This window comes from Oncorhynchus mykiss, chromosome 8, assembly GCF_057628025.1.
Source record: "Oncorhynchus mykiss isolate SJ-2025 chromosome 8, ASM5762802v1, whole genome shotgun sequence".
In the NCBI taxonomy this organism is placed as follows: Eukaryota; Metazoa; Chordata; class Actinopteri; order Salmoniformes; family Salmonidae; genus Oncorhynchus; species Oncorhynchus mykiss.
The window spans coordinates 76,628,046-76,653,344 of record NC_143029.1 but is presented as its reverse complement, the minus strand read 5'-3'; the positions used below and the strand labels follow the sequence as shown (position 1 = coordinate 76,653,344).

Sequence of the window (25,299 nt, the reverse complement as noted above, 5' to 3'; positions counted from 1 at the left end):
GGCATTTACCTCTATGTATACTATCAATACTGGATTAAGTGCCATCTTCTCTGTGTGATATACAGTAACCATATATTTAGTTGTGAAAAGATAAACACCTGAGGAATTAAGAATTAAGACACTAAGTGATAACATGGTGGGGGAGGGGGGCATGTTGAACATCAGGAGGGAGTTGCTCCCTCACTCCCTCTTTCTTTCTCACTATCTCCTGGATTGTACATCCTCCCCTGCTCCCCCACTAACAATATTCTCCTCTTCATCCTCCTCTTCATAAGCTTTTCTGGTAGCCAATGCCAAGATTCCTCACAGGTGCCCTATCTTTACCTTTCTCAATGTATCCCTCCTCCCTCCCTTTTTCATTCTCTCCCTCAGGTCTTGTGCAATGATGAAGTAGATTGGAACACACCCAAATGTCTATTTGTCCTTGCCATCCTGCCCCCTACTGCCGCAGTTGCAAACAAGCACATGAGGGAGGGAGGGAGAGAGAGAGTGGGAAATAGAGGAAGCGACTGCATGTGTTCTGAATTTGGCTCCTGCTGCTGAACACAAATAACCCCAAAACCTCCTGGTTGTCAGTCCTACCTGTTGACTCACCTCTGTTTCTATTACTGGGAGAATTCCTACATAGGGTCTACACTAGGTGGGATAAGAGACTGCTGTCTTAGATCAAGGTGTTCAACCAATTGAGGACCAAGTTCAACCAGCAAAGGACAGAATATCTATTGATTTATAAGTCGTACACCTCTTTTGCTTGAGCATGTGTATCTATGTCTCTAAATAACATTCCTCCATAATTGAATCAATCACAGATTTACATTCAAAACTGCCAATTAAAAGCATGTATCCCAGGCTGGTTCATCCTTCCAACATCGAGCCCACAGTGCTGCTGCTCCTATGGGGGCCTCTAGGCGCTCAGGCCCAGAATGACACAGAGCCTATCGTCCTAAAAGGGAAGTGTTTGGTAATCTGTGACTCCACTCCCAACTCTGAGCCAGCGGGAAATGACCTGGGCATGTCAGTACGCTCAGGCACGGGCTGGGTGGCCTTCTCTGCCACCCGCCAGACCAACCATGAGCCCACAGCCATGAGCAACCGCATCATGATCATCTACTTCGACCAGGTGAACAAATGCAAAGAAACATTGACCATAGAAAGTATCACATCAGCAGGTGAAGTTGACTCATTCTGTTTCTGATTAATGAATTCCCTTTGGTTGTTGATTGATTTCTCTTTGATTGATCATTGATGAATGATTGATTTCTATACCTTGTAAAAAAACATGAGATGGCGCACATCCAGATACAATTATTGTATGTAGAGGTGCTGACTAACGGCGAATAAACTATAAGCTATAAAATAAAGAGAGTCGCACACTACATAAATTCAGGAAAAAAGAAACTTTCTCTTTTTCAGGACCCTGTCTTTCAAAGATAATTTGTAAAAATCCAAATAACTTCACAGATCTTCATTGTAAAGGGTTTAAATACGGTTTCCCATGCTTGTTCAATGAACCATAAACAGTGAATGAACATGCACCTGTAGAATGGTCGTTAAGACACTAACAGCTTACAAACCGTAGGCAATTAAGGTCACAGTTATGAAAACTTAGGACACTAAAGAGACCTTTCTACAGACCCAGGGTTCCTGCTCATCTGCGTGAAGGTGCCTTAGGCATGCTGCAAGGAGGTATGAGGACTGCAAATGTGGCCAGGAAAATAAATTGCAATGTTCGTAATGTGAGACTCCTAAGACAGCGCTACAGGGAGACAGGACAGACAGCTGATCATCCTCACAGTGGCAGACCACGTGAACAACACCTGCACAGGATTGGTACATCCGAACATCACACCTGCGGGACAGGTACAGGATGGCAACAACAACTGCCCGAGTTACATCAGGAACGCACAATCCCTCCATCAGTGCTCAGACTGTCCGCAATAGGCCGAGAGAGGCTGGACTGAGGGCTTGTAAGCTTGTTGTAAGGCTGGTCCTCACCAGACATCACCGGCAACAACGTCGCCTATGGGCACAAACCCACCGTCGCTGGACCAGACAGGACTGGCAAAAAGTGCTCTTCACTGACAAGTCACGGTTTTGTCTCACCAGGGGTGATGGTTTATCGTCGAAGGAATGAGCGTTACACCGAGGCCTGTACACTGGAGCGGGATCGATTTGGAGGGGGAGTGTCCGTCATGGTCTGGGGCGGTGTGTCACAGCATGAGCAGACGGGGCTTGTTGTCATTGCAGGCAATCTCAACGCTGTGTGTTACAGGGAAGACATCTTCCTCCCCCGTGGTACCCTATCTGCAGGCTCATCCTGACATGACCCTCCAGCTTGACAATGCCACCAGCCATACTGCTCGTTCTGTGCAGGATTTCCTGCAAGACAGGAATGTCAGTGTTCTGCCATGGCCAGCAAAGAGCCTGGATCTCAATCACATTGAGCACGTCTGGGACCTGTTGGATCGGAGGGTGAGGGCTAGGGCCATTCCCCCCAGAAATATCTGGTAACTTGCAGGTGCCTTGGTGGAAGAGTGGGGTAACATCTCACAGCAAGAACTGGCAAATCTGGTGAAGTCTATGAGGAGGAGATGCACTGCAGTACTTAATGCAGCTGGTGGCCACACCATATACTGACTGTTACTTTTGATTTTGACCCCTCCCCCACCCTTGTTCAGGCAAACATTATTCAATTTATGTTAGTCACATGTCTGTGGAACTTGTTCAGTTTATGTCAATTGTTGAATCTTGTTACAGTGCCTTGCGAAAGTATTCGGCCCCATTGAACTTTGCGACCTTTTGCCACATTTCAGGCTTCAAACATAAAGATATAAAACTGTATTTTTTTGTGAATAATCAACAACAAGTGGGACACAATCATGAAGTGGAACGACATTTATTGGATATTTCAAACTTTTTTAACAAATCAAAAACTGAAAAATTGGGCGTGCAAAACTATTCAGCCCCTTTACTTTCAGTGCAGCAAACTCTCTCCAGAAGTTCAGTGAGGATCTCTGAATGATCCAATGTTGACCTAAATGACTAATGATGATAAATACAATCCACCTGTGTGTAATCAAGTCTCTGTATAAATGCACCTGCACTGTGATAGTCTCAGAGGTCCGTTAAAAGCGCAGAGAGCATCATGAAGAACAAGGAACACACCAGGCAGGTCCGAGATACTGTTGTGAAGAAGTTTAAAGCCGGATTTGAATAAAACATTTCCCAAGCTTTAAACATCCCAAGGAGCACTGTGCAAGCGATAATATTGAAATGGAAGGAGTATCAGACCACTGCAAATCTACCAAGACCTGGCCGTCCCTCTAAACGTTCAGCTCATACAAGAAGAAGACTGATCAGAGATGCAGCCAAGAGGCCCGTGATCACTCTGGATGAACTGCAGAGATCTACAGCTGAGGTGGGAGACTGTCCATAGGACAACAATCAGTCTTATATTGCACAAATCTGGCCCTTATGGAAGAGTGGCAAGAAGAAAGCCATTTCTTAAAGATATCCATAAAGTGTTGTTTAAAGTTTGCCACAAGCCACCTGGGAGACACACCAAACATGTGGAAGAAGGTGCTCTGGTCAGATGAAACCAAAATTGAACTTTTTGGCAACAATGCAAAACGTTATGTTTGGCGTAAAAGCAACACAGCTGAACACACCATCCCCACTGTCAAACATGGTGGTGGTAGCATCATGGTTTGGGCCTGCTTTTCTTCAGCAGGGACAGGGAAGATAAAATTGTTAGAATTGATGGGAAGTTAAAATTGATGGGAAGATGGATGGAGCCAAATACAGGACCATTCTGGAAGAAAACCTGATGGAGTCTGCAAAAGACCTGAGACTGGGACGGAGATTTGTCTTCCAACAAGACAATGATCCAAAACATAAAGCAAAATCTACAATGGAATGGTTCAAAAATAAACATATCCAGGTGTTAGAATGGCCAAGTCAAATTCCAGACCTGATACCAATCGAGAATCTGTGGAAAGAACTGAAAACTGCTGTTCACAAATGCTCTCCATCCAACCTCACTGAGCTCGAGCTGTTTTGCAAGGAGGAATGGGAAAAAATGTCAGTCTCTCGATGTGCAAAACTGATAGAGACATACCCCAAGCGACTTACAGCTGTAATCGCAGCAAAAGGTGGCGCTACAAAGTATTAACTTAAGGGGGCTGAATAATTTTGCACGCCCAATTTTTCAGTTTTTGATTTGTTAAAAAAGTTTGAAATATCCAATAAATGTCGTTCCACTTCATGATTGTGTCCCACTTGTTGATTCTTCACAAAAAAATACAGTTTTATATCTTTATGTTTGAAGCCTGAAATGTGGCAAAAGGTCGCAAAGTTCAAGGGGGCCGAATACTTTCGCAAGGCACTGTATGTTCATACAAATACTTACACATGTTAAGTTTGCTGAAAATAAACGCAGTTGACAGTGAGAGGACGTTTCTTTTTTTGCTGAGTTTATAAACTCCCAGTAAATTATTGGGTAAATCACCAACGTTTCGGCATCACTGTGCCTTCTTCAGGGTGATTTCTATACCACCACTCCCCATCTCTCTTATTCTCCTGTATTAATTCTCTCTCTTTCTCTTCTTACCTCAGATCCTGGTGAATGTGGGAAATCACTTTGACCAGGAGAGCAGTGTCTTCCTAGCCCCCAGGAGGGGAGTCTACAGCTTTAACTGCCATGTTGTGAAGGCCTATAACAAACTATCCAAGTGAGATACACACCACGCATACATCATATGTAGCAATCACACATGTCTCACATACGGTTAGTTATTTGGCATTGAGACTCTGTGGTTCTTCTTCCCCAGGTTAGTTTGATGGTGAATGGGTGGCCAATGATCTCAGCCTTCGCTGGGGACCAGAATGTGACGCGGGAGGCAGCCACCAAAGCCGGCCTGGTGCTCATGGAGAGGGGAGACGAGACCTACCTCAAACTGGAGAGGGGAAACCTGATGGGTGGCTGGAAGTATTACACCTCCTCCGCCTTCTTGGTTTTTCCCTTATAGGGAGACAGTCAGCAGGAGGGAGAGGAGGACAGAGGGAAATACGGAGTGAAAGAGCGATACGGTGGGAAAACGGTGCGACTGAGAAAGAGATAGGATTTCACGTCTAAGAGAGGCAATTATAGATGAAAGATGGAGCGAAACAGAAAGACGTAATGAACATTGACAGCTGTGGGTATGTGAATTGTCTCATACCGTGTCCAGTTTATATGTAACTTGTCCTGTAGGATGGAGGACTGGGAGACTATTTTTGTTCAGATACCAGAGTTGATGATGAGCAGTATCTGCAATAAATGTGTATCTTTTTCATTTTCAATTTTAAAAGTAATAAGATAAGTAAATCCTGTAGCCCTTAAAAAATGGCAAGACCTGAATACAACATTCGATTGACATTTGGATCTCTGGTATTTTTACCAGTCAATCTGGCCAGCCCCATGGTTTCCTGTTTTGTTTAACCTGTTTTTCTTGTGAAGGATTATATTCCCTATTGGCATGTATGTGTTTTGCAGAGTGCATACTTCTTATGAAGATTTTAAAAAGTCATATTAAAATTAATATATACATTAGCTCTTTAGAAGCCTTTCGAAGTACTATGTGAATTAGATTATTATTTTTGTTTTATGCATGTTACATTAGGTTACAGAGTATTAATATTCACTCTTGTGTTCTTCATTGAACCAATATCATGACAGCTGTTTGTAAATATAGCTCTCACCACCAGAGTTGGCATGGTGGCAGGGCATTGGCAAGTGTGGAGAGCATTAGCATAGTGAATAACGGATACTCCTCATAGGGCTAACAGTCATGCACAAACAGATGGAGGCTTTGGCGAGGACACAAGCACGTCCTAGCCGGACTCCTGTGGATCAAGTGTGGTGTGCTGTCACAACTAGTCAGTCACGCTTCCCTAGTTAGGGGTTCAGCAGCTAAGCTGGTGAAACCCTATTGTATTTGTTAGCGTTTATTATTATTATTAGGGGTTCAGCAAGCATAGGCTGCTAAAGACCCATTTGTATTATTCCAGTTTATTATTATAATGTATACTTCCATGAGATGGTAATGCCTACAAAGGTGCAACTTAACATGAAAAGTAAAGTCCCGTGTGCCACACCCTCTCTTGTAATCCCATGCCAATTGGCCAGATGGTGGCACTATAACAAGCGATTAAAATACAAACTTTGGAAGCTCACGCCCCTCACAACGTGACCTACGGTCATGAAATTCGGTACATAGGTCTCTTTCCTCACAAGAAACACCTTTTCCTCAAGGACCCATAATGTCCGCCATGTTGTATTCCCTGCCATTTAGAATTTTGTGAAGAGCACTTAAAATTCTACTACTCTGGCACCGAATGACCAATCTAAAAGTAACTTGATACATGTCATGTATTGGCCAAGGTCTCTGAAAGCAACATTTTTCCAGACTATACTCAACCTATGCAAGCACATTCAGATCAACCCCACAGTGGCGCTATAATTGGCACATGTTTATATCACTTGATCTGTTTGACCGAGTGATGAAATTTAGCACACAAGCTCAGGGACATGCTAACCTCTAACGCATGGTTTAGTTTGGTTTCAAGCTCTTTGCTCATAGTGGCCATATTGTTTGAGCTAGAGTCTTGGAAAATGTTGCGTGGGTACATGCTGTAGATGCTATGTACCAAATTTGATGCTGATCAGTCCAGCGGTCCTCAATATCATTGAAAATGTTCCAAAATACCTCAAAAGCATATTATATTGCATGATCAGTTTGATTTTGAGTTCTGATATTTGTCAAGTGTGATAAATAGTACAGAAGTAACTTGCCATAGGGAAATCCGTAAACATTTTCCTGATGGTGGCACAGTGGACGCACAGCTGAACCCCGGCAACGGAGCTTGCAGCATTAATTATTATTCCTCTACTTCTGTAAAGCCAAATTAAAATGCAAATTCCTGTGACATTATAAGGCCTAATGCCTAGGAGGATGCAACCTGGTATGATGGTAAAGGTCCAAGGACCACACCCTCCCCTGCAATGTCTTGCCAATAGGCCACATGGTGGTGCTATAACAATCGATTTAACATGCAAACTTTGACCCTTACCCCGTTTGACCTAGTCATGAAATTCGGTATGTAGGTCCCGCTCCTCACAATGAACAAATTTGCCTCAAGGACCCATAAGGTCTGCCATGATGGATTTTCCGCCATTTTTATTTTGTGAAAAATACTTAAAAAGCTTCTCCTCTGGCACCGAATGACCGATCTGTATGTAACTTCATATGTGGCATCTATGTACAAAGTTCTCCCAACACAACATTTTCCAGACTAGTACCAAAGACAACATGGCCGCTATTGACCAGTAAGCATTCACATGGGCGTGGTCTGTCACATAATTGCATATAAATCAGTCACGGATATTCATATTGTAACAAACTTGGTACACATGTTCCAAACACTGTGAAGACTCAACATATTTAAGCACATCGACCACACAGTGGCACTATAAAGGGCACATGTTTATATACCTTAATCTGTTCGATTCAGTGATTACATTGGCACACATGCTCAGGGATACGAGTCTAGCTAACCTGTAAAGTGTGGTTCAGTTATGCCGCATGGTGGCGCTGTTGGACATGAAAAAACATTAATGCAAGCTCATTGGCTCAATGTAGCCATATAGTTTGAGTTAAAATCCTGGAAAATGTTGCATTTAAAGACATAGGGACAGAGATGATGGATACCAAATTTGGTGCCAATCAGTCCAGCGGTCCTGAAGAAGATGTTTAAAGTAATCAACATCATTGAGTTATCTTGGACCATTTTCAAAAGATTAAAACAGGGACGGGAAACTCCAGTCGTCAGGGGCTGGAGAGATGTCACACTTTTTCCTCATCCTTACCAAACACAGCATATTAAAGTAATTGCATTCTAAAGTGAAGATCGTGATTAGTTGATTATTGGAATCAGGTGTGTTAGCTAGGGCTGGGGCAAAAGAGTGACACCAATCAGGCCCCTGAGGACTGGAGTTGCCCATAACTGCTTTGAAATGTCATTGGAGACAGACTATTGAGTTTTTGTCCCCCCAAAAATGTGTGCCTTTTAGCTAACCCTAACTATTCTACTAACTCTTTAGCTACCCTCCAAGCTCATCATTAAGATCGGGGCCCTGGGTCTGAACCCCGCACTGTGCAACTGGGTCCTGGACTTCCTTACAGGTCTCCCCCAGGTGGTGAAGGTAGGGAACAACACCTCCACTTCGCTGATCCTCAACACAGGGGCCCAACAAAGGTGCGTGCTCAGCCCCCTCCTGTACTCCCTGTTCACACATGACTGCATGGCCACACACGCCTCCAACTCAATCATCAAGTTGCAGACAACACAACAGTAATAGGCATGATTACCAACAATGACAAGACAGCCTACAGAAAGGAGGTGAGGGCCCTGGGAGTTTGGTGCCAGGAAAATAACCTCTCACTCAATGTCGACAAAACAAAGAAGCTGATCGTGGACTTCAGGAAACAGCAGAGGCAGCACGCCCCTATTCACATCGACGGGACTGCAGTGGAAAGCTTCAAGTTCCTCGGCGTACACATCACTGATGATCTGAAATGGTCCACCCACACACACGTGGTGAAGAAAGCGCAACAACGCCTCTTCAACCTCAGGAGGCTGAAGAAATGTGGCTTGGCACCTAAAACCCTCACAAACTTTTACAGATGCACAGTTGAGAGCATCCTGTCGGGCTGTATCACCGCCTGGTACGGCAACTGCACCGCCCTCAATCGCAGCGCTCAATCGCAGCGCTCTCCAGAGGATGGTGCTGTCTGCCCAATGCATCACCGGGGGAAAAATACCTGCCCTCCAGGACACCTACACCACCCAATGTCACAGGAAGACCAAAAAGATATCAAGGACAACAACCACCCGAGCCACTGCCTGTTCACCCCACTATCATCCAGAAGGCGAAGTCAGTACGTACAGTTGCATCAAAGCTGAGTCCGAGAGACTGAAAATAGCTTCTATCTCAAGGCCATCAGACTGTTAAATAGCCATCACTAGGTGGCTTCCACCCAGTTACATAACCCTGCACTTTGGAGGCTGCTGCCTCATATTGTGACGACCCTCCCACTCTGTCTGCCGTATTCTGTCTTTGTTCTTGTTTCCTTATTAGGATGCCGGTGGGCGGAGTTGGGAGGGTCGTCAGCTTCATGGGAAACACCTGGGCCAGGTGTCTCCCAGGATAAATAGACCTCTTCCACATTCATGGAAGAGACTCTCTCCATGCAGACACCTTTGTAGATTGTGTTGTGGTTCTTGGTGGCTTTTTGTTTGTTTGTTTTGGCACCTTTCAACACCCTGCATTATCACATTCATGCATGCAAAACACTCACTTACACTATTGATTACACACATCATTGTATATTTTCCTTAGTTGCTTTAGTTAATAAATATATATTTTGTTACTCCTTATCTCCACGTTGTCTCCCTTTGTTACGGGCTTTGAGCCGGTTCGTGACAAGATACATAGACTTGAAATCACTGGCCACTTTAATAATGTTTTCATATTTTTGCTTTACTCATCTCATATGTATATACTGTATTCTATTCTACTCTACTGTATTTTAGTCTATGCCACTCCAACATTGTTCATCCTAATATTTATATATTCCTTAATTCCATTCTTTTACTTTTAGGTTGTGTATATTATGTGCATTTTTGTGAATTGTTAGATATTACTGCACTGTCAGAGCTAGAAACACAAGCATTTTTCTACACCCACAATAACATCTGCTAAACATGTGTATGTGACAAATAAAATTTGATTTGAACCTGCTGCATAAATTCTCTTAAATCTACAACCTTTGGGGTGGCAGGTAGCCTAGTGGTTAGTGTTGGGCCAGTAATTGAAAGGTTGCTGGATCAAATCCGTGAGCAGACAAGGTAAAACATTTGTCATTCTGCCCCTAAACAAGGCAGTTAACCCACTGATTTGTTCTTCTTGACTTGCCTAGATAAAAAAAATTTAAAAACGAAAAGTTATATTTGACAAAATATGTATCCCTTCTAGAAAAAACTCACTATTGGGGAAGTAATTATACCCAGGTGCCACATCAATATCATCTCCTAAATTGTGATCATACACGACTGTAATAAAGACCATTTGGAACAAAGCCACAAACATACAGGGGGCTGGGTTACTTCGGTAGAAAGTAACCAATGGTAGTAACGCATTACAAGTAATCCGGATTACGTGGTTACGTAATCAGACTACCGCAGTGTGCTTTGTCTGTTTCCACAAATTGCTGTCTCGCTCTAAATGCAACACATTGTACGGATAAATTGTTAAAAATGGATACCAGTATGGATACCGGTACTCTTGCCACATCGTTCCACGTCTGGCGATATCGACAACATTTTATTTTCAAGGAAGTAAAAGACAAGAATATAATCGTTCAATGTGTTCTATGCAAACCCAAAATCCGCATGCTGTCTACCTCCAAGAACTCGACATCAAATCTGAAGAAACATTTAGAGGTTAGTAAATGCTTTCAATTAACATGTTGTATGGCGTGTTAAAAATGCAGATAAAAAAATGTAACCAAAGCCCGTATCAACTTTATATACCAGCTGTGGCCTAGCTACTACTCTGCTACCATCTCTTTCCCAATAAAGAATGAAGGCTTCGCTGTGTTTTGATTGGGTGGCGGTGTATTTCGTCCAGCCCATAATACAGAGATTTCATTGGTTCCCTCATGCGTCGACATATACAATAACACGATCAGACAAAAAAGTATATTGGAAATGTAATTCGAACATTCTTAAGCATTGCAATGCGTTGTCATTTTCACCTACTGAAAAATAACAACAAAAAAGACAGCAACCACAAATACATTTGGGAAGGGGTGTGCTTCTCAATAGAGTAGCCATGTGCAAGAGCATCACATTTGTTCATTTGCTGACTGACTGATATATTTTGTGACTTGGCTAAGATTGTGTTTTGCATACAAATAAAGAAAGAAAAGAGTGAAAGTAAAGGGATCTTGATAGTTTCACATAGCCTGTCTCGTCCTATAAGTAAAGCTGGAGAGGACCGAGGATGCCACTTAAGACTTGAGATGCATGAGATGTATATCATATGGGTAAACGGGATTCTACTGGTGGTCAGTGTTTATGTGTTTTTACCTGCAGAAGCAATTGCACAAGGATGGGCTCTGTGTATATTGCAATAAATAGGTTGGGCAAATATTTTGGGCATTACAAATATAACAGATGTTCTGATATGTATGCTTCTGTATTAATGCATTTTATTTTTGTATTTCAGAGAAAGCATCCCAGCATGTATCTAAAGTCCCCTAAAGTTGAGATGAATGGACCAAATGGACCAACCACCTCAGATTCTCCTAAGGAGCCAAAGTACAAGAAATCCAAGCTGGAAAGCCTAGTCCATCAAATGACATCACAGCCAAAAGTGAACGCCCTGGTCTTCAACTTCATGGTGGATGATGTCCAATCGCTGTCTGTCTTGGAACAGCCTGCATTCAGGAAGCTGATTGAGGGTTTAAGTGGAGGGAAGATGTCCATGACCCGAAATACATTTATCAATAGAATTGAGATGGCATTCTCCAAAATGAAGGATAAACTAAAGGAAAATCTGGACAGTGTACAATCAGTGTGCACTACAGCGGATATCTGGACAGCCCACAACAAAAGCTACATTGGGATGACATGTCATTGGATTGAGAAGAATGAGCTGGAGAGGAAGTCTGCTGCACTTGCCTGTGCCAGAATACGGGGCGCACACACATTTGATACAATTGCAGCCAAGATAAACGAGATTCATGTGGCCTACAATATTGAAAACAAACTTCAGGCTACTGTCACTGATAATGGCAGCAACTTCGTCAAAGTCTTTAAAGAGTTTTCAAAGGGGGACAATGAAAATGATGAAGATGACAATGTTGAATTTGAGGACGTGGGCACCATTCTTGATGGAGCAGATGAGGCCATGCACCTCTTTCTGCTGCCGCACCAGAAATGTGCATCACACGCATTGAATCTGATTGCCTCCCATGACCTAGCGCAAGCTCTATCACAGGGAGAAACTGCCCAAGTGTACTACAGCGCAATGGCCAAGTGTTCTGTAGTATGGAACAGAGTCCACCAATCCCCATTGACTATAGCAGCAGTGGAGGACATAGAGAAAATGAAATTGACTGCTCCTTGTGAGAGTCGCTGGAATTCTGAATACTGTGCAGTGGAAAAGATGGTTTCTCTCCCTGAAACAAAACTAATGGATGTTTGTGACAGCCTGGGGGTCCCAAGACTGCTATCTTACGAGATAGCATTTTTAAAAGAATACGTAGATGTCTTCAAGCCACTTGCTTTTGCACTGGACCTCTTCCAAGGAGAGCAAAAATGTTTTCTTGGACTGGTCATACCAACGGTACTCACATTGAAGAAAAAGCTATGTGAGAAGAAAACTCTTACACTCTATCTCTTTGACGTAATCAACCCTGTTCTAGAAGCAATAGATTCCCGCTTCAAACAGCTGTTTGCTAGTCTGGATGCAAAAATGGCAACAGCAACTACTCCACAATTTCGTTTGTGGTGGCTACCAGAAGCTGAGAGAGAAGACATGCATTTGATGCTAGTAGCTGAGGCGACCCCAATGGAGCTGACTGATGGTGCACCAATTGGCAGCGACGACATGCAGTCAGAAGATGAATTCTTCAGTTTCGGACCTGGGACCGGCAACAGTGACACAGAAGAGGAAGTCCGGAGGTACCTAGAGGGAACCAGCAAAAATCTCAGCTGCCTGAAATACTTCCCAAGAGTGAGAAATCTGTTCCTCAAATTCAACACCATCCTACCCTCAAGTGCTCCTGTGGAGCGCCTCTTCAGTCATAATGGGAACATTCTCACCCCCCAAAGGAATGGTCTGACTGATGATCAGTTTGAGCAAGTTCTCCTTTTGCGTTACAACAGCAAAATATGCACACAGGACAAAATATTCCCTGAATGAAAAAGGAATGGGATTTTTCTCACAGATTATGTATTAGAGGTGTATTCTTGGTTATGTTTGTTAAGCTGTTTAAAACTAATCAAAGGCCGTGCGCACTGAGGTTTAAACAGAGATTTACGTTTGAAAAATGTTTGTCTGCGTGACATATTATTATACTCAACCAAAATATAAATGCAACATGTAAAGTGTTGGTCCCATTTTTCTTGAGCTGAAATAAAATCCCAGAAATGTTCCATAAACACAAAAAGCTTATTTCTCTCAAATTTTGTGCATAGATTGGTTTACATCCCTGTTAGTGCGCATTTCTCCTTTGCCAAGATAATCCAGCCACCTGACAGGTGTGGCACATCAATAAGCTAATGAAATAGCATAATCATTACACAGGTGCACATTTTGCTGGGGAGAGTAAAAGGCCTCTAAAATGTGCAGTTTTGTCACACAACACAATGTTGCAGGTTTTGAGAGAGCGTGCAATTGGCATGCTGACTGCAGGAATGCCCAACAGAGCTGTTACCATTTAATAGAATGTTCATGGCTGTGCTCCTGCCCAGTAATGTGAAATCCATAGATTAGGGCCTAATGAATTGATTTCAATTGACTGATATCCTTCTATGAACTGTAACTCAGTAAAATCTTTGAAATTGTTGCATGTTGCGTTTATTTTTTTGTTCAGTGTATATATGTATGTATGTATATATTCTGAATATTGAGTTATGTACTAGTTGTTAAATGTGAACATAGTTTACTAGTTGTTAAACGTGAATGTTTACTTAATTATACTTGTCAGAACATTGAGTGTTATTTACTAGTTGTTAAACGTGACAATCTACTTTTCTTTACTACTTTGCTTAAAAAAAATGTACTCAAGGCTAATAGCCTACTTTTTACATGAGTACATTTGAAAATGAGTAACAAAAATGAAATGTAACGTGTTTATTTGTGCTTTTATTAAACATGGGGGTACCTTAAATATTTTAAAAGATGTCATGTAATTTGTATCAAGTAGGGTGGCAAAACTCCAGTAAATTTGACAAAATTCACAGGTTTTCCAGAAATCCTGGTTTGAGGATTACAGATATCCTGTTATTCCTTCCTGATTCCAACCAGGATTTCTGGAAAACAATGGCATTTGGGCAAAGTTGCTGGATTTTTGCAACTCCAGTATCCAGTAACTGATTTTCTGTGCTCCTACATGGCTTTGGAGACCTCCAAACAGAGGAACAGGTTCACACTCACAGTTTACACACACTATCACCTCTAGGTGGCAATGTTGAGTGTGTGTGTACTGTGAGTGTGAACCTGTTCCTCTGTTTGGAGGTCTCCAAAGCCATGTAGGAACACTGAAAATCCGTTACTGGATACTAGGGCTGTAAAAATACAGTAACTGTTGGCAAGCTATCTTTCATTTAGCAGGCCATTTTTACTATAATGTACCAGTTCAGTTTGTGTGTACCAGGAAAATAAAAACACAAGACAATACCCAGTTTCAATTTAAATAGAGAGCACCATACAGAAAATCATCTATTTGGAGCATAATGGGGCAAAGGTGAGATGAGGGCATCTCATCAGGTGGCAGTTAATGGACAACTGGGCATTTGAAAGAATTGAGGTGAGGTGTCATATATTCCTCTGCTGCCAGTGATTTTGTTAGTGAATCCAGTGCTAATAATAATGTATTTGATGGATGCACCTTCTAGAGACCATCACCACATAAGCCTCAAGGTTCATTTCAGTTTTGATTTAGTGTACAGAAATAATATAATTAAGAACATTTTAAAATAAGCACTGCATCTCTGGTCTGGGCACAGCTAAAATTTTGAGTGAATAGTTATATAATTGAATCAACATGGTCACCTTTTGAAGAGACTGAAAATATAAGAGGTGAAATTGTATTATTGCCTGGATGGTTAGCAAAACATTCCCCATTATTATATACATTATGCAGGTAATAAGACATATATTTACTTCTTATTCAAGTTATACTTTCAGTAAACTGGTGGTTACGCGTTTGTTTGGATGTTTGACAGCAAAATCCAACGTGTTGGACCTCTGAGCCAAATTGTCCCAACTAGGCCGCATTTATTGTTTTCTCAACCTAACTATGTCTATTACTGTCTCCCGCCCAGTATTCCGTTCATTATATGATGGACAGCAGTATTAAGCCAATGGTATGTTAGAATCCTGCCGGTTTGTGTAAATTCAGACCAATGATAGTTAAGCGGATGGGATTCGATGGGCACACGTTCAACGTTTTCGCTGGCAAGAACGTTAGTTCCTGCTCTTTGCTGGCCGTTTCCTGTAATCGTACAGTGTTGTGAGACGGAGAAAGCCATGTGTGTCGATGGAAAGGTACATTTAGCACCCCTAAATTATAACTGAGAGTCGGGGCAGTGGATAGTATGGTTATTAGGGGATAATTTTTCTGATGAACAGACGCAGTCCAACCCAAATAGTATTGCGGCCTTACCCGTGTCTGATCGTAGACAGACTATGGTTATTGTGGCACGTTGCCTTTGGTTTGGTCCGGTTTGTTGATGAGATTGAAATAGTGGATGGTAACGTTATGCAGTAAATTATGGAGATGCTGCTACCTATTGACTGACCTATTATATAGTACCGTTTTTCTATACCATTTAAAATAGATATATCCCAAAACAGCCTCATCCAATGCAAATAGCAATTTAATGCTAACGTTATATCTGTACTGAAGCGGGTTTGCGGAGAGCAACACGGTCGGAAAGAATCCATGTTATCCTAGACGGATGTTTTTCGCCCACTTGCCATATAAACTATTACTTTCCATACAAACACTGCTCGTAAAATAGTCTATGATCACAATGAAGGCATGTTTGATTGAAGGAAAAACAAACTACTAGTTAGTGTTTGTTGTTGTTATAGCTAGCTAGCATCGATGGATCAACTTATGATTCCGGGAAACGGTAAACAATACGGGAATGACGATATAGATAGCTTTTCAGAACCCCTACTTGAAGCTGCATGCATCGATTGTTTTCGTATTATTGAAACAAAGCTTTTATGTTATACTATTTTCACCAAAATCATGAAAATACGTCAGCAACAGGGCCCCTGATACGCTAGTTAGCTTACTAACTACATTACGAACTAGCTTACGTTACTAGCTAACTAGACACCACATGACAACTCAGACAATTTCATCCCACCAAGAGCAGCGAGAGTCATGGCACACTTTGCCTGCTACTTTCAGTAGGTATATTGGAATAGTGATTTTCCCTGGTTAAGCTAACCCCTTATCTTCTCTCTGTCTTCTTTAGGAAAGAGACATCAGCGAATGATCTCTCAGATGGGGATCATTGCACACAGAGAGAAGTAGGCACTGAAAACAAGGAAGAGGAAAGGGGTGAGGAAGAGGTGGAAAAAATAGTGCGATTCTCCTCTTCCCCGAACCTCTTTCTCTGGTATCTAGCTTAAATGTAGATTTCCCCCCCCCCCCCACCATCTACACTACCCAAATATGTCATTAGAGGATACACAGACAAAGCCCACGTAAATTGTCTGCACAGACCTGAAACCTCAGAATCCATTTTAGTAAGTGATTGATGTTTTGATAGAAATGTGTTTTGGTTATCTAATCACAGAAGGATATTTATGATCTTTTTGTTTTTCCAATAGTTTTTTTTTAGGACATACTGGTCAGATCTACGGTTTCCCTATCTTTCTGACTGAGAGCAAGGCTGTTTTGTTCTCTATATCTTCTGTGGACTGGGAAAAATGGCAGACCCCATCATGGACCTCTTTGATGACACGCCACTGTTTAACCTGGATGCCCTGCCAGACGATGCCTTCACAGACCCCGTGGAGGAGGCTCTGAAACTGGCTCTGGGGCATGTGGACCCCCCCTCTGAACCAACCCCAGACCTCTCCACCCCAGCGCTCAGCATACCAGTGGCAACTCCAACCATCTCAGACCCAGTACCTGTGCAGCAGCCGGCCCCAGTCCCGGTTGCCCTCCCTCAGACTGTTTCAATAGCTACAACAGTACCTCAGACAACACTCTCTGTAGCCAGTAACACCAGTGGGGCTGCCACAGTCCTGCTGAGCTCACCTCTGACTGTCAATAGCTCTACTGGCACCACGCAACACATCACCACACAACAATTCACCACACAGCAGCTTACACAGATTGCACAGCAGCTTACTCCTCAGCAGCTAGCTGCCATCACCCAGCAGGCCGGAGGCCAGGGAGGTGCCAAGATCGTCATCCTGAAAGGACCTGGGGGGCAAGCACAGCTGCTGCAGACTGTTGCTGGGACAGGCTCCCAAGCGGGGAAGGTCACCTTTGCCAGGGTACTGTCTGGAACCCAACTCAGGCCCGGCATGCAGATACTGTCTGGAGGAACAGTCCTGAACCAAGCGTCTCCTGGGCAGGGACAGGTGAAGGTGGGAACTGGGGTACAGAGGCTGGTTCAGTCGCCCAACGGACCCCTGAAGCAGGTACAGTTGATCTCCATTCCTCAGGGCCAGTCCCAAAGTCAGACTCAGACTGTCCAGGTGCAGATACCGCAAGCCCAGCTTGCCCAAGCCCAGGCTCAAGTGCAGCTCCAGACCCAAGGACAGGCAACGCAAATCCAGCTACAGCCCCAGACACAGGTGCAGCTGCAGTCTGCCATGCAGACACAGGTCACCGCTGCTGCTACAGGCACCACTACAGTCCGACCACAAGGGGTCACCCTCACTACAGTACCACAACAGGTAAGATTGCTCTCTGAGCTCAACTTGGCCTAACCATCAGGATTGTCAAATACTATGTTTTCAGTAGTCAGTAACCTCCATTAACCAGGGCTCTTCACCTCAGGTCTCAAGCTTGCACATTTCTAACTAAATTCGCATCTTCTAATTGATAATTTCTCTCTCCTCTCAGGGTGAAGCCAAGAGGATCACCCTGGTGCTGCAGCAGCCTCAGGGTGGTGCGGCCCAGGGGGGTGCTGTGACAGTCGGTGGGTCGGGTCAGCTGCAGCAGGGCCAGCAGCAGAGGCTGGTGTTGGGTAATCTCCCAGGGAAGCTGGTCCTCCAGGGGGGTCAGCTGGCTGCTCTCACCCAGGCAAGGGCAGGGCAGACGGGGACACAGCCTAAAGTGCTCACCATCCAGCTGCAAGTGCAGCAGCAACCCAACCAACAGGGGGGACCCAAGGTAAGGAGGAGGAGGAGTGGCTTGAATTAGTCATTAGGAAATTCTCCACTCTCAGTTAACTAATCAGAAATACTGACCTGTTCTATGAAGACTTTGATCTGTAACTAGAATGGTCTCTGTCCTGCAGTTTCAGCTGGTGTCCGGAGGGCAAGGTAGTAGCCCACAGGTTGTTCAGATCTCCCAGGGTCAAGGTGGACAGAGACTAGCCGTGCCCCTCAAACTGCTGCTGCAACCACAGGTATACATACATACATACATACATACCAGTCAAAAGTTTGGACACACCTGCTCATTCAAAGGTTTTTCTTTATTTTTTTACAATTGTTTACTATTTTCATTGTAGAATAATATTGAAGACATCAAAACTATGAAATAACACATGGAATCATGTAGTAACCAAAAAAGTGTTACACAAATCAAAATATATTTTATATTTGAGAATCTTCAAAGTAGCCACCCTTTGCCTTGACAGCTTTGCTCACTCTTGGCATTCTCTCAACCAGCTTCACTTGGAAGGCTTTTTCAACAGTCTTGAAGGAGTTCCCACATATATTGAGCAGTTGTTGGTTGCTTTCCCTTCACTCTGTGGTCCAACTCATCCCAAACCATCTCAATTGGGTTGAGGTTGGGTGATTGTGGAGGCCAGGTCATCTGATGCAGCACTCATCACTCTCCTTCTTGGTCAAATAGCCTTTACACAGCCTGGAGGTGTGTGTTGGGTCATTGACCTGTTGAAAAACAAATGATAGTCCCTCTAAGTGCAAACCAGATGGGATGGAGTATTGCTGCAGAATGCTGTGGTAACCATGCTGGTTAAGTGTGGCTTGAATTCTAAATAAATCACTGACAGTGTCACCAGCAAAGCGCCATCACGCCACCACCCTACTGCTTCTCGGTGGGAACTACACATGCCGAGATCATCCGTTCACCCTCTCTGCGTTTCACAAAGACACAGCGGTTGGAAGCAGAAATCTCAAATTTGGACTCAACAGAGCAAAGGAGAGATTTCCACCTGTTTAATGTCCATTGCTTGTGTTTCTTGGCTCAAGCATGTTTCTTCTTATTGGTGTTCTTTTAGTAGTGGTTTCTTCAGCAATTTGACCATGAAGGTGTGATTCACACAGTATCCTCTGAACAGTTGATGTTGAGATGTGTCTGTTACTTGAACTCTGTGGAGCATTTATTTGGGCTTCAGTTTCTGAGACTGTTAACTCTAATGAATGTATCCTCTGCAGCAGAGGTAACTCTGGGTCTTCCTTTCCTGTGGCAGTCCTCATGAGAGCCAGTTTCATCATAGCACTTGATGGTTTTTGCTACTGTACTTGAAGAAACCGATTGACTGACCTTCGTGTCTTAAAGTAATGACAGATTGTTGTTTCTCTTTGCTTATTTGAGCTGTTCTTGACATAATATGGACTTGTTTTTTTACCAAACAGGGCCGTCTTCTGTATACCACCCCTACCTTGTCACAACACAACTGATTGGCTCAAACACAAAGGAAAGAAATTCCACAAATTAACTTTTAACAAGGCACACCTGTTAATTTAAATGCATTCTAGGTGAAGCTGGTTGAGAGAATGCCAAGCGTGTGCAAAGCTGTCATCAAGGCAAAGGGTGGCTACTTTGAAGAATCTCAAATATAAAATATATTTTGATTTGTGTAACACTTTTTTGGTTACTATATGATTCCATGTGTTATTTCATAGTTTTGATGTCGTCAATATTATTCTACAATGTAGAAAATTGTACAAATAGAGAAAAATCCTTGAATGAGTAGGTGTATCCAAATTTTTGACTGGTACTGTATACACACACACGTCTACATGATAGATGTATCGAGTTGCAAATCTCACTTGTCAGACCTTACACGTTCAGGTTATTTAGCCTCTTAACAACTTAAGAGGTATATATATATATATATATATATCTCCACAGACAAATGCCACCTCGACAGCAGGCAGAGCTGTCTCCGTAGTGAAGGTCATCAACACCTCAGCTGCTGGCTCCGCCCCTTCCACCACCACCACTATGTCGTCACCAGGGATACGGCTAGCCAAGGCCCAGGAGCCTGTACGTCGTTTGGAGACCCTGTGCAAGCAGGAGAAGGCCAACCGTATTGTGGCTGAGGCCATTGCCAGGGCCAAGGCCCGGGGAGAGAGGAACATTCCACGAGTCCTCAACCAGGACGAACTGCCTGCCGGACAAAAGGCTGCTGACCAAGGGGCAGCTGCAACGACCACTGGCACACCTGGAGCCAAGAAGAAGGGAGGAGGGAGTAAGAAGAAGAGCCCAGCGGCGGCAGCAGGGAAGGGCGGGGCTGGTGCAGAAAAGAAGGGCAAAGCCAAGGCAGCAGGTGGGGCTGCTGGTGGGACACCTGGAGGGGCGGCTGGTACCGGCTGCAGCAAGAGCAAAAGCAAGGCAAAGATCAAGTAAGTTGTGATGTTCTCATTCTGTCTTTTTTGGGGGGTGTTGTATCTATTTCTCCAACTAATTCTCGTTCTCATCCTCCCCTGTCTCTCGCCCCAGTACAATCACTCTAGTGGGGGGTAAGAAGAGGAAGAGGAATGCTTCCTCAGACCATTCTGATGGGGAGTTGAGCCCCGCCTCTCCCTCTAAGGCCCTGGATGAGGACATGCTTGCTGTGAGTCACGTCCCTCCTACTGACACACACTTACACACAACCCCCCCTCCTCCCATAATACGTACAGTACTGCACTGGATGTTTGTCAAGACTTCCTGACCGATGTCTTGACTTTTTTCCATGTCATCTCCCTCTTCCACCAGAAGAGACGTTCTAACCGTCAGGTGAAGAGGAAGAAATACACTGAGGATCTGGACATCAAAATCACTGACGACGAGGACGAACCGGAGGAGGATGTGGACGTAACCACCACGACGGCGGCGGTGGCGTCCATTACCGGAGGAGCAACGGGGCAGCTGATGGGAGAGCAGCTCAAACAGGAGCTGCAGTTGGACGGGGACAGCCTTTCCAGCATGCAGTTCTTTGTGGTGAGTGGGAGATTTTGATCAGGTTTGAGCTGTTCTGTTGAGTGAGTGTTGGTTGGTTATCTTATCACCTGTACATGACAGTTGTATAACACATGTATATGTATCACAGGAAAACCCCAACGAGGAAGATGCAGCAATTGTTGACAAAGTTTTGTCCATGAGGTTAACTAAAAAGGAGGTGAGTGTGCTTACTGTGCTTTTTTTCTGTTGATTGTTAGTATTTGGGGATTTTGCTAATTTAAGAAGTTGCAAATCATTATGTATCATGTTTGTTCCTCTCTTCATATTGTAAAGGTGTCTCCAGGACATTACATCAATGCTGAGGAATTTTTTGTCAAATATAAGAACTAGTAAGTCTCACTCTTTCCTGAGGATGTCTATTGACTAAAATGTCGGTTTGAGATCCATGAAATTGTTTGTGGAGCATCCAAGATCAACAGTGCATGGGGAGTGTCTTCCTTTACATCCATGGCTGACCCCTGACCCCCCTGTTATCTCTCTCAGCTCCTACATGCACTGTGAGTGGGCCACTCTGGAGCAGCTGGAGAGAGACAAGAGGATCCATCAGAAGCTCAAGAGATTCAAGGCCAAACATGCACAGATGAGACACCTCTTACAGGAGGTAGGGGAATAATATGGCCTCTTTCACAGAAACATTTTGGTAACCCTCCGATTGTGAAGTAGCTGGGTATGTGTATAGAGGTGTAACTTTAGGGATTCGCTGTGTTTTTTTGTGTGTCTTATCCTCTCTGTTCCTGTCTTTAGGAAGAGGAGCCCTTTAACCCAGATTATGTGGAGGTGGACCGGATCCTGGATGAGTCCAACAGTGTGGACAATGGAGAGGTGAGAGAAGTCAATGACTGAATTCTGATCTCTAAAGGACAAGTCTTAATCTGTTCTTGTAAACCATGAATTAAAACCATGAATTGATCTCATTGTGAAAATTCTGGGTTAGGATTATTTGTCTAAGTGTGTATTGTATCTTCCAGCCGGTGGTGTATTACCTGGTGAAGTGGTGCTCTCTGCCCTATGAAGATGCTACCTGGGAGCTAAGAGAGGATGTGGACGAGGGCAAGGTGGAGGAGTTCAGGAAGATCCAAGACCGCCAACCTCAACTCAAGAGAACGGTGCGTGTGGGTATTCACTGGTTGTGTGTGTTCACAACGTTCCATGTGAGTAGTGCCACTGCTTTAATCCAATATGTCATCATTCCACAGTCTAAACCATTCACTCCTCTCATTAGCCCCGACCCCAAGCAGCTGCATGGAAGAAGCTGGAGGAATTCAGAGAGTACAAGAGTGGGAACGTACTCCGAGAATACCAGCTAGAAGGAGTCAACTGGCTGCTCTTCAACTGGTACAACAGGTACTAATGTTTATTTTATTGAATGCATTTCACATCCCATTCTATCCATACTAACACATCCTCTCGCCCTACAGACAGAACTGTATCCTGGCAGATGAGATGGGTCTAGGGAAGACCATCCAGTCCATCTCTCTGCTGTCCGAGGTGTTTGGTGCCGGGGTCCAGGGCCCCTTCCTGGTCATCGCTCCTCTCTCTACCATCACCAACTGGGAGAGGGAGTTTGCCACCTGGACTGACATGAACGCCATCGTCTACCACGGCAGCCTGGCCAGCAGGCAGATGATCCAGCAGTACGAGATGTACTGCAAGGATGACAAGGTGTGTGTGTCGCATTCTGTTTGTGTAACCTTAGAACAGAAGAATGGATTACAGTGGTTGCAGTGCTAGTGTTGTTGTGCAGTAGGAACTGTCGGAAGACAATGGGAGTCTCGTGTTCAGATAATTTGATTCTTGGTACATCGACATCTAGTTCCTCTAACTAGAGTGTTGTATTACAGGATCATCTGATCCCAGGGGCGTATAAGTTTGATGCCTTGATCACCACGTTTGAGATGATTCTGTCCGACTGCCCTGAGCTGAGGGAGATCTCCTGGCGCTGTGTGATCATTGACGAGGCTCACCGCCTCAAGAACCGCAACTGCAAGCTGCTGGACAGTCTCAAGATGCTGGACTTGGTGAGTAATCAGGGGATAGATAGTCTAAGGGACAGGGTGACACATGTATTGTGATGTGACAACATTTTGGTCTTGTTTAAAAAGAGGCATTAACACCCTCTCTACCTCTTTTTCTCTCTGTTCATCTCCTTGTCTTCCTCCTCCACTCTCTATTCCACTCCCCTGTCCTCCCTGGTTCTCAGGAGCATAAGGTGCTTCTAACTGGTACTCCCCTCCAGAACACAGTGGAGGAACTCTTCAGTCTGCTGCACTTCCTGGAGCCAGCTCAGTTTTCATCAGAGTCTGAATTCCTTCGTGACTTTGGAGACCTCAAAACGGAGGAGCAGGTCCAGAAGCTCCAGGCCATTCTGAAACCTATGATGCTGCGCAGACTCAAAGAGGACGTGGAGAAGAACTTGGCGCCAAAACAGGAGACCATCATTGAGGTAAGATTTGACACTCAAAATGAATAATATTGCACCATATAACCAAGGTGACCTTGTATATGCGTAGCAGAATGTTTTTCTTAATGGACCATAACCATCAAGCTAATACAACTTTATTTACACAGGTGGAGCTGACAGATGTGCAGAAGAAATACTACCGAGCCATCCTAGAGAGGAACTTCAGTTTCCTCAGCATGGGAGCCACCAGCAACAGCAACGTGCCCAATCTGCTCAACACCATGATGGAGCTACGCAAGTGCTGCAACCACCCCTACCTTATTACTGGTACCTTACACCACAACAACACTTCAATACTCTTCCTCCTCCAAAAACAATAACCCCAACAGCGACTCTTAATGCAGCTAGCCTGCAGTCACTTGATGCTTACCACAGCATCTGTTGACCTAACATCACTCCAACTGTTCTTCTGTATACGCCACTGTCTTCATACCTTTCCCAGGATGCAATGGGATAGTAACCCCCCTTCTGTCTGTTCTGTCCAGGGGCAGAGGAGAAGATTGTGGCTGAGCTGAGGGATGTTTACAACCCCGTGGCCCCAGACTTTCACCTGCAGGCGCTGGTGAGATCCGCAGGCAAGCTGGTCCTGCTGGACAAACTGCTGCCTCGCTTGAAGGCCGGGGGACACAAGGTGCTCATCTTCTCCCAGATGGTGCGCTGCCTGGACATCCTGGAGGACTACCTCATCAACAAGAGGTATGAGTACAGCACAACACATCACTGGGGCCAAGCTTCCTGCCATCCAGGACCTATATACTAGGCGTGTCAGAGGAAGGCCCAAAAAATTGTCAAAGACTCTGGTTACCCAAGTCAGACTGTTCAGTAAGCATTTCATGATAAGGTTGTATTCGGCTTAGGTGACAAATAAAATTAGATTTATGACGGTCTAGATCGACTGCCTGCCTCATCAACGGGTTTGGGCATGTTGAAAACAATAGGTTTTGCTAGTAAGTTTTGTTTTACTACATTATCAGTCTGTGGTAGTAGACTAGGATGTGGGTCATTTTAAAAGTAGACAGACTGGATGTGAAGAGTAATCTAGATGAGTAAGAAGTTGTCTTTATTAACGTTCTGCCCAGATACCTGTACGAGCGTATTGATGGCAGAGTGAGAGGGAACCTGCGTCAGGCAGCCATTGACCGCTTCAGCAAACCAGACTCGGACCGTTTTGTCTTCCTATTGTGTACACGGGCTGGAGGTCTGGGCATCAACCTAACTGCTGCTGACACCTGCGTCATCTTTGACTCCGACTGGAACCCTCAAAACGACCTGCAGGTAATGTCTGATCTCCCGCTTTTGTGTCTGGTTCCTTCCAATGTTTTGTCCTAGTACCCTTACCACACTGTACAAATGGCATTCTATTGATGTACTAATCCTGCCTTCTCCCAACAGGCTCAGGCGCGGTGTCACCGTATCGGCCAATCCAAGGCGGTGAAGGTGTACCGTCTGATCACCAGGAACTCTTATGAGAGGGAGATGCTAGACAAGGCCAGCCTCAAACTGGGTTTGGACCGGGCTGTACTGCAGAGCATGAGCGGTAACAAGGAGAGCAATGTCAACGGAGTAAGGAGGTCCAAGCTGTTGTTTACTTAATATGGAGGTTTTTTT

The 25,299-nt window shown here is 44.2% G+C and overlaps 3 protein-coding genes across 8 annotated transcripts in view; all 3 read left to right on the top strand.

Annotated features, from left to right (window-relative positions):
• The first annotated feature begins 838 nt into the window (after window positions 1-838).
• Window positions 839-5,027, top strand: LOC110530596 (cerebellin-1). Its single transcript, XM_090183063.1, has 3 exons — window positions 839-1,120; window positions 4,615-4,730; window positions 4,835-5,027. The coding sequence occupies exons 1-3, from the start codon at window positions 839-841 to the stop codon at window positions 5,025-5,027; spliced, it is 591 nt and encodes a 196-aa protein (XP_090039189.1).
• zbedx (zinc finger BED-type containing X) lies at window positions 4,756-14,010 on the top strand. Its single transcript, XM_021613802.3, has 3 exons — window positions 4,756-5,199; window positions 8,141-10,542; window positions 11,330-14,010. The coding sequence occupies exons 2-3, from the start codon at window positions 10,357-10,359 to the stop codon at window positions 13,028-13,030; spliced, it is 1,887 nt and encodes a 628-aa protein (XP_021469477.1). The 5' UTR covers window positions 4,756-5,199; window positions 8,141-10,356; the 3' UTR covers window positions 13,031-14,010.
• Window positions 14,011-15,246: 1,236 nt separating this feature from the next.
• Window positions 15,247-25,299, top strand: part of chd8 (chromodomain helicase DNA binding protein 8) — a 30,618-nt gene continuing 20,565 nt past the window's right edge. The window contains exons 1-21 of one of the 6 annotated variants that reach the window (XM_090182633.1): window positions 15,247-15,379; window positions 16,324-16,597; window positions 16,682-17,761; window positions 17,931-18,200; window positions 18,328-18,438; window positions 20,136-20,629; window positions 20,727-20,841; window positions 20,985-21,209; window positions 21,319-21,387; window positions 21,504-21,559; window positions 21,714-21,831; window positions 21,975-22,052; window positions 22,199-22,336; window positions 22,453-22,574; window positions 22,649-22,892; window positions 23,072-23,248; window positions 23,431-23,673; window positions 23,799-23,958; window positions 24,177-24,387; window positions 24,771-24,966; window positions 25,084-25,254. In XM_090182633.1, the coding sequence (XP_090038759.1) occupies window positions 16,781-17,761; window positions 17,931-18,200; window positions 18,328-18,438; window positions 20,136-20,629; window positions 20,727-20,841; window positions 20,985-21,209; window positions 21,319-21,387; window positions 21,504-21,559; window positions 21,714-21,831; window positions 21,975-22,052; window positions 22,199-22,336; window positions 22,453-22,574; window positions 22,649-22,892; window positions 23,072-23,248; window positions 23,431-23,673; window positions 23,799-23,958; window positions 24,177-24,387; window positions 24,771-24,966; window positions 25,084-25,254 (4,179 nt within the window). In that variant the 5' untranslated portion in view covers window positions 15,247-15,379; window positions 16,324-16,597; window positions 16,682-16,780. The remainder of the gene's footprint in view (window positions 15,380-16,323; window positions 16,598-16,681; window positions 17,762-17,930; window positions 18,201-18,327; window positions 18,439-20,135; window positions 20,630-20,726; window positions 20,842-20,984; window positions 21,210-21,318; window positions 21,388-21,503; window positions 21,560-21,713; window positions 21,832-21,974; window positions 22,053-22,198; window positions 22,337-22,452; window positions 22,575-22,648; window positions 22,893-23,071; window positions 23,249-23,430; window positions 23,674-23,798; window positions 23,959-24,176; window positions 24,388-24,770; window positions 24,967-25,083; window positions 25,255-25,299) is intronic. The other 5 variants (XM_036986232.2, XM_036986230.2, XM_036986231.2 and 2 more) reach the window with 5 other exon arrangements.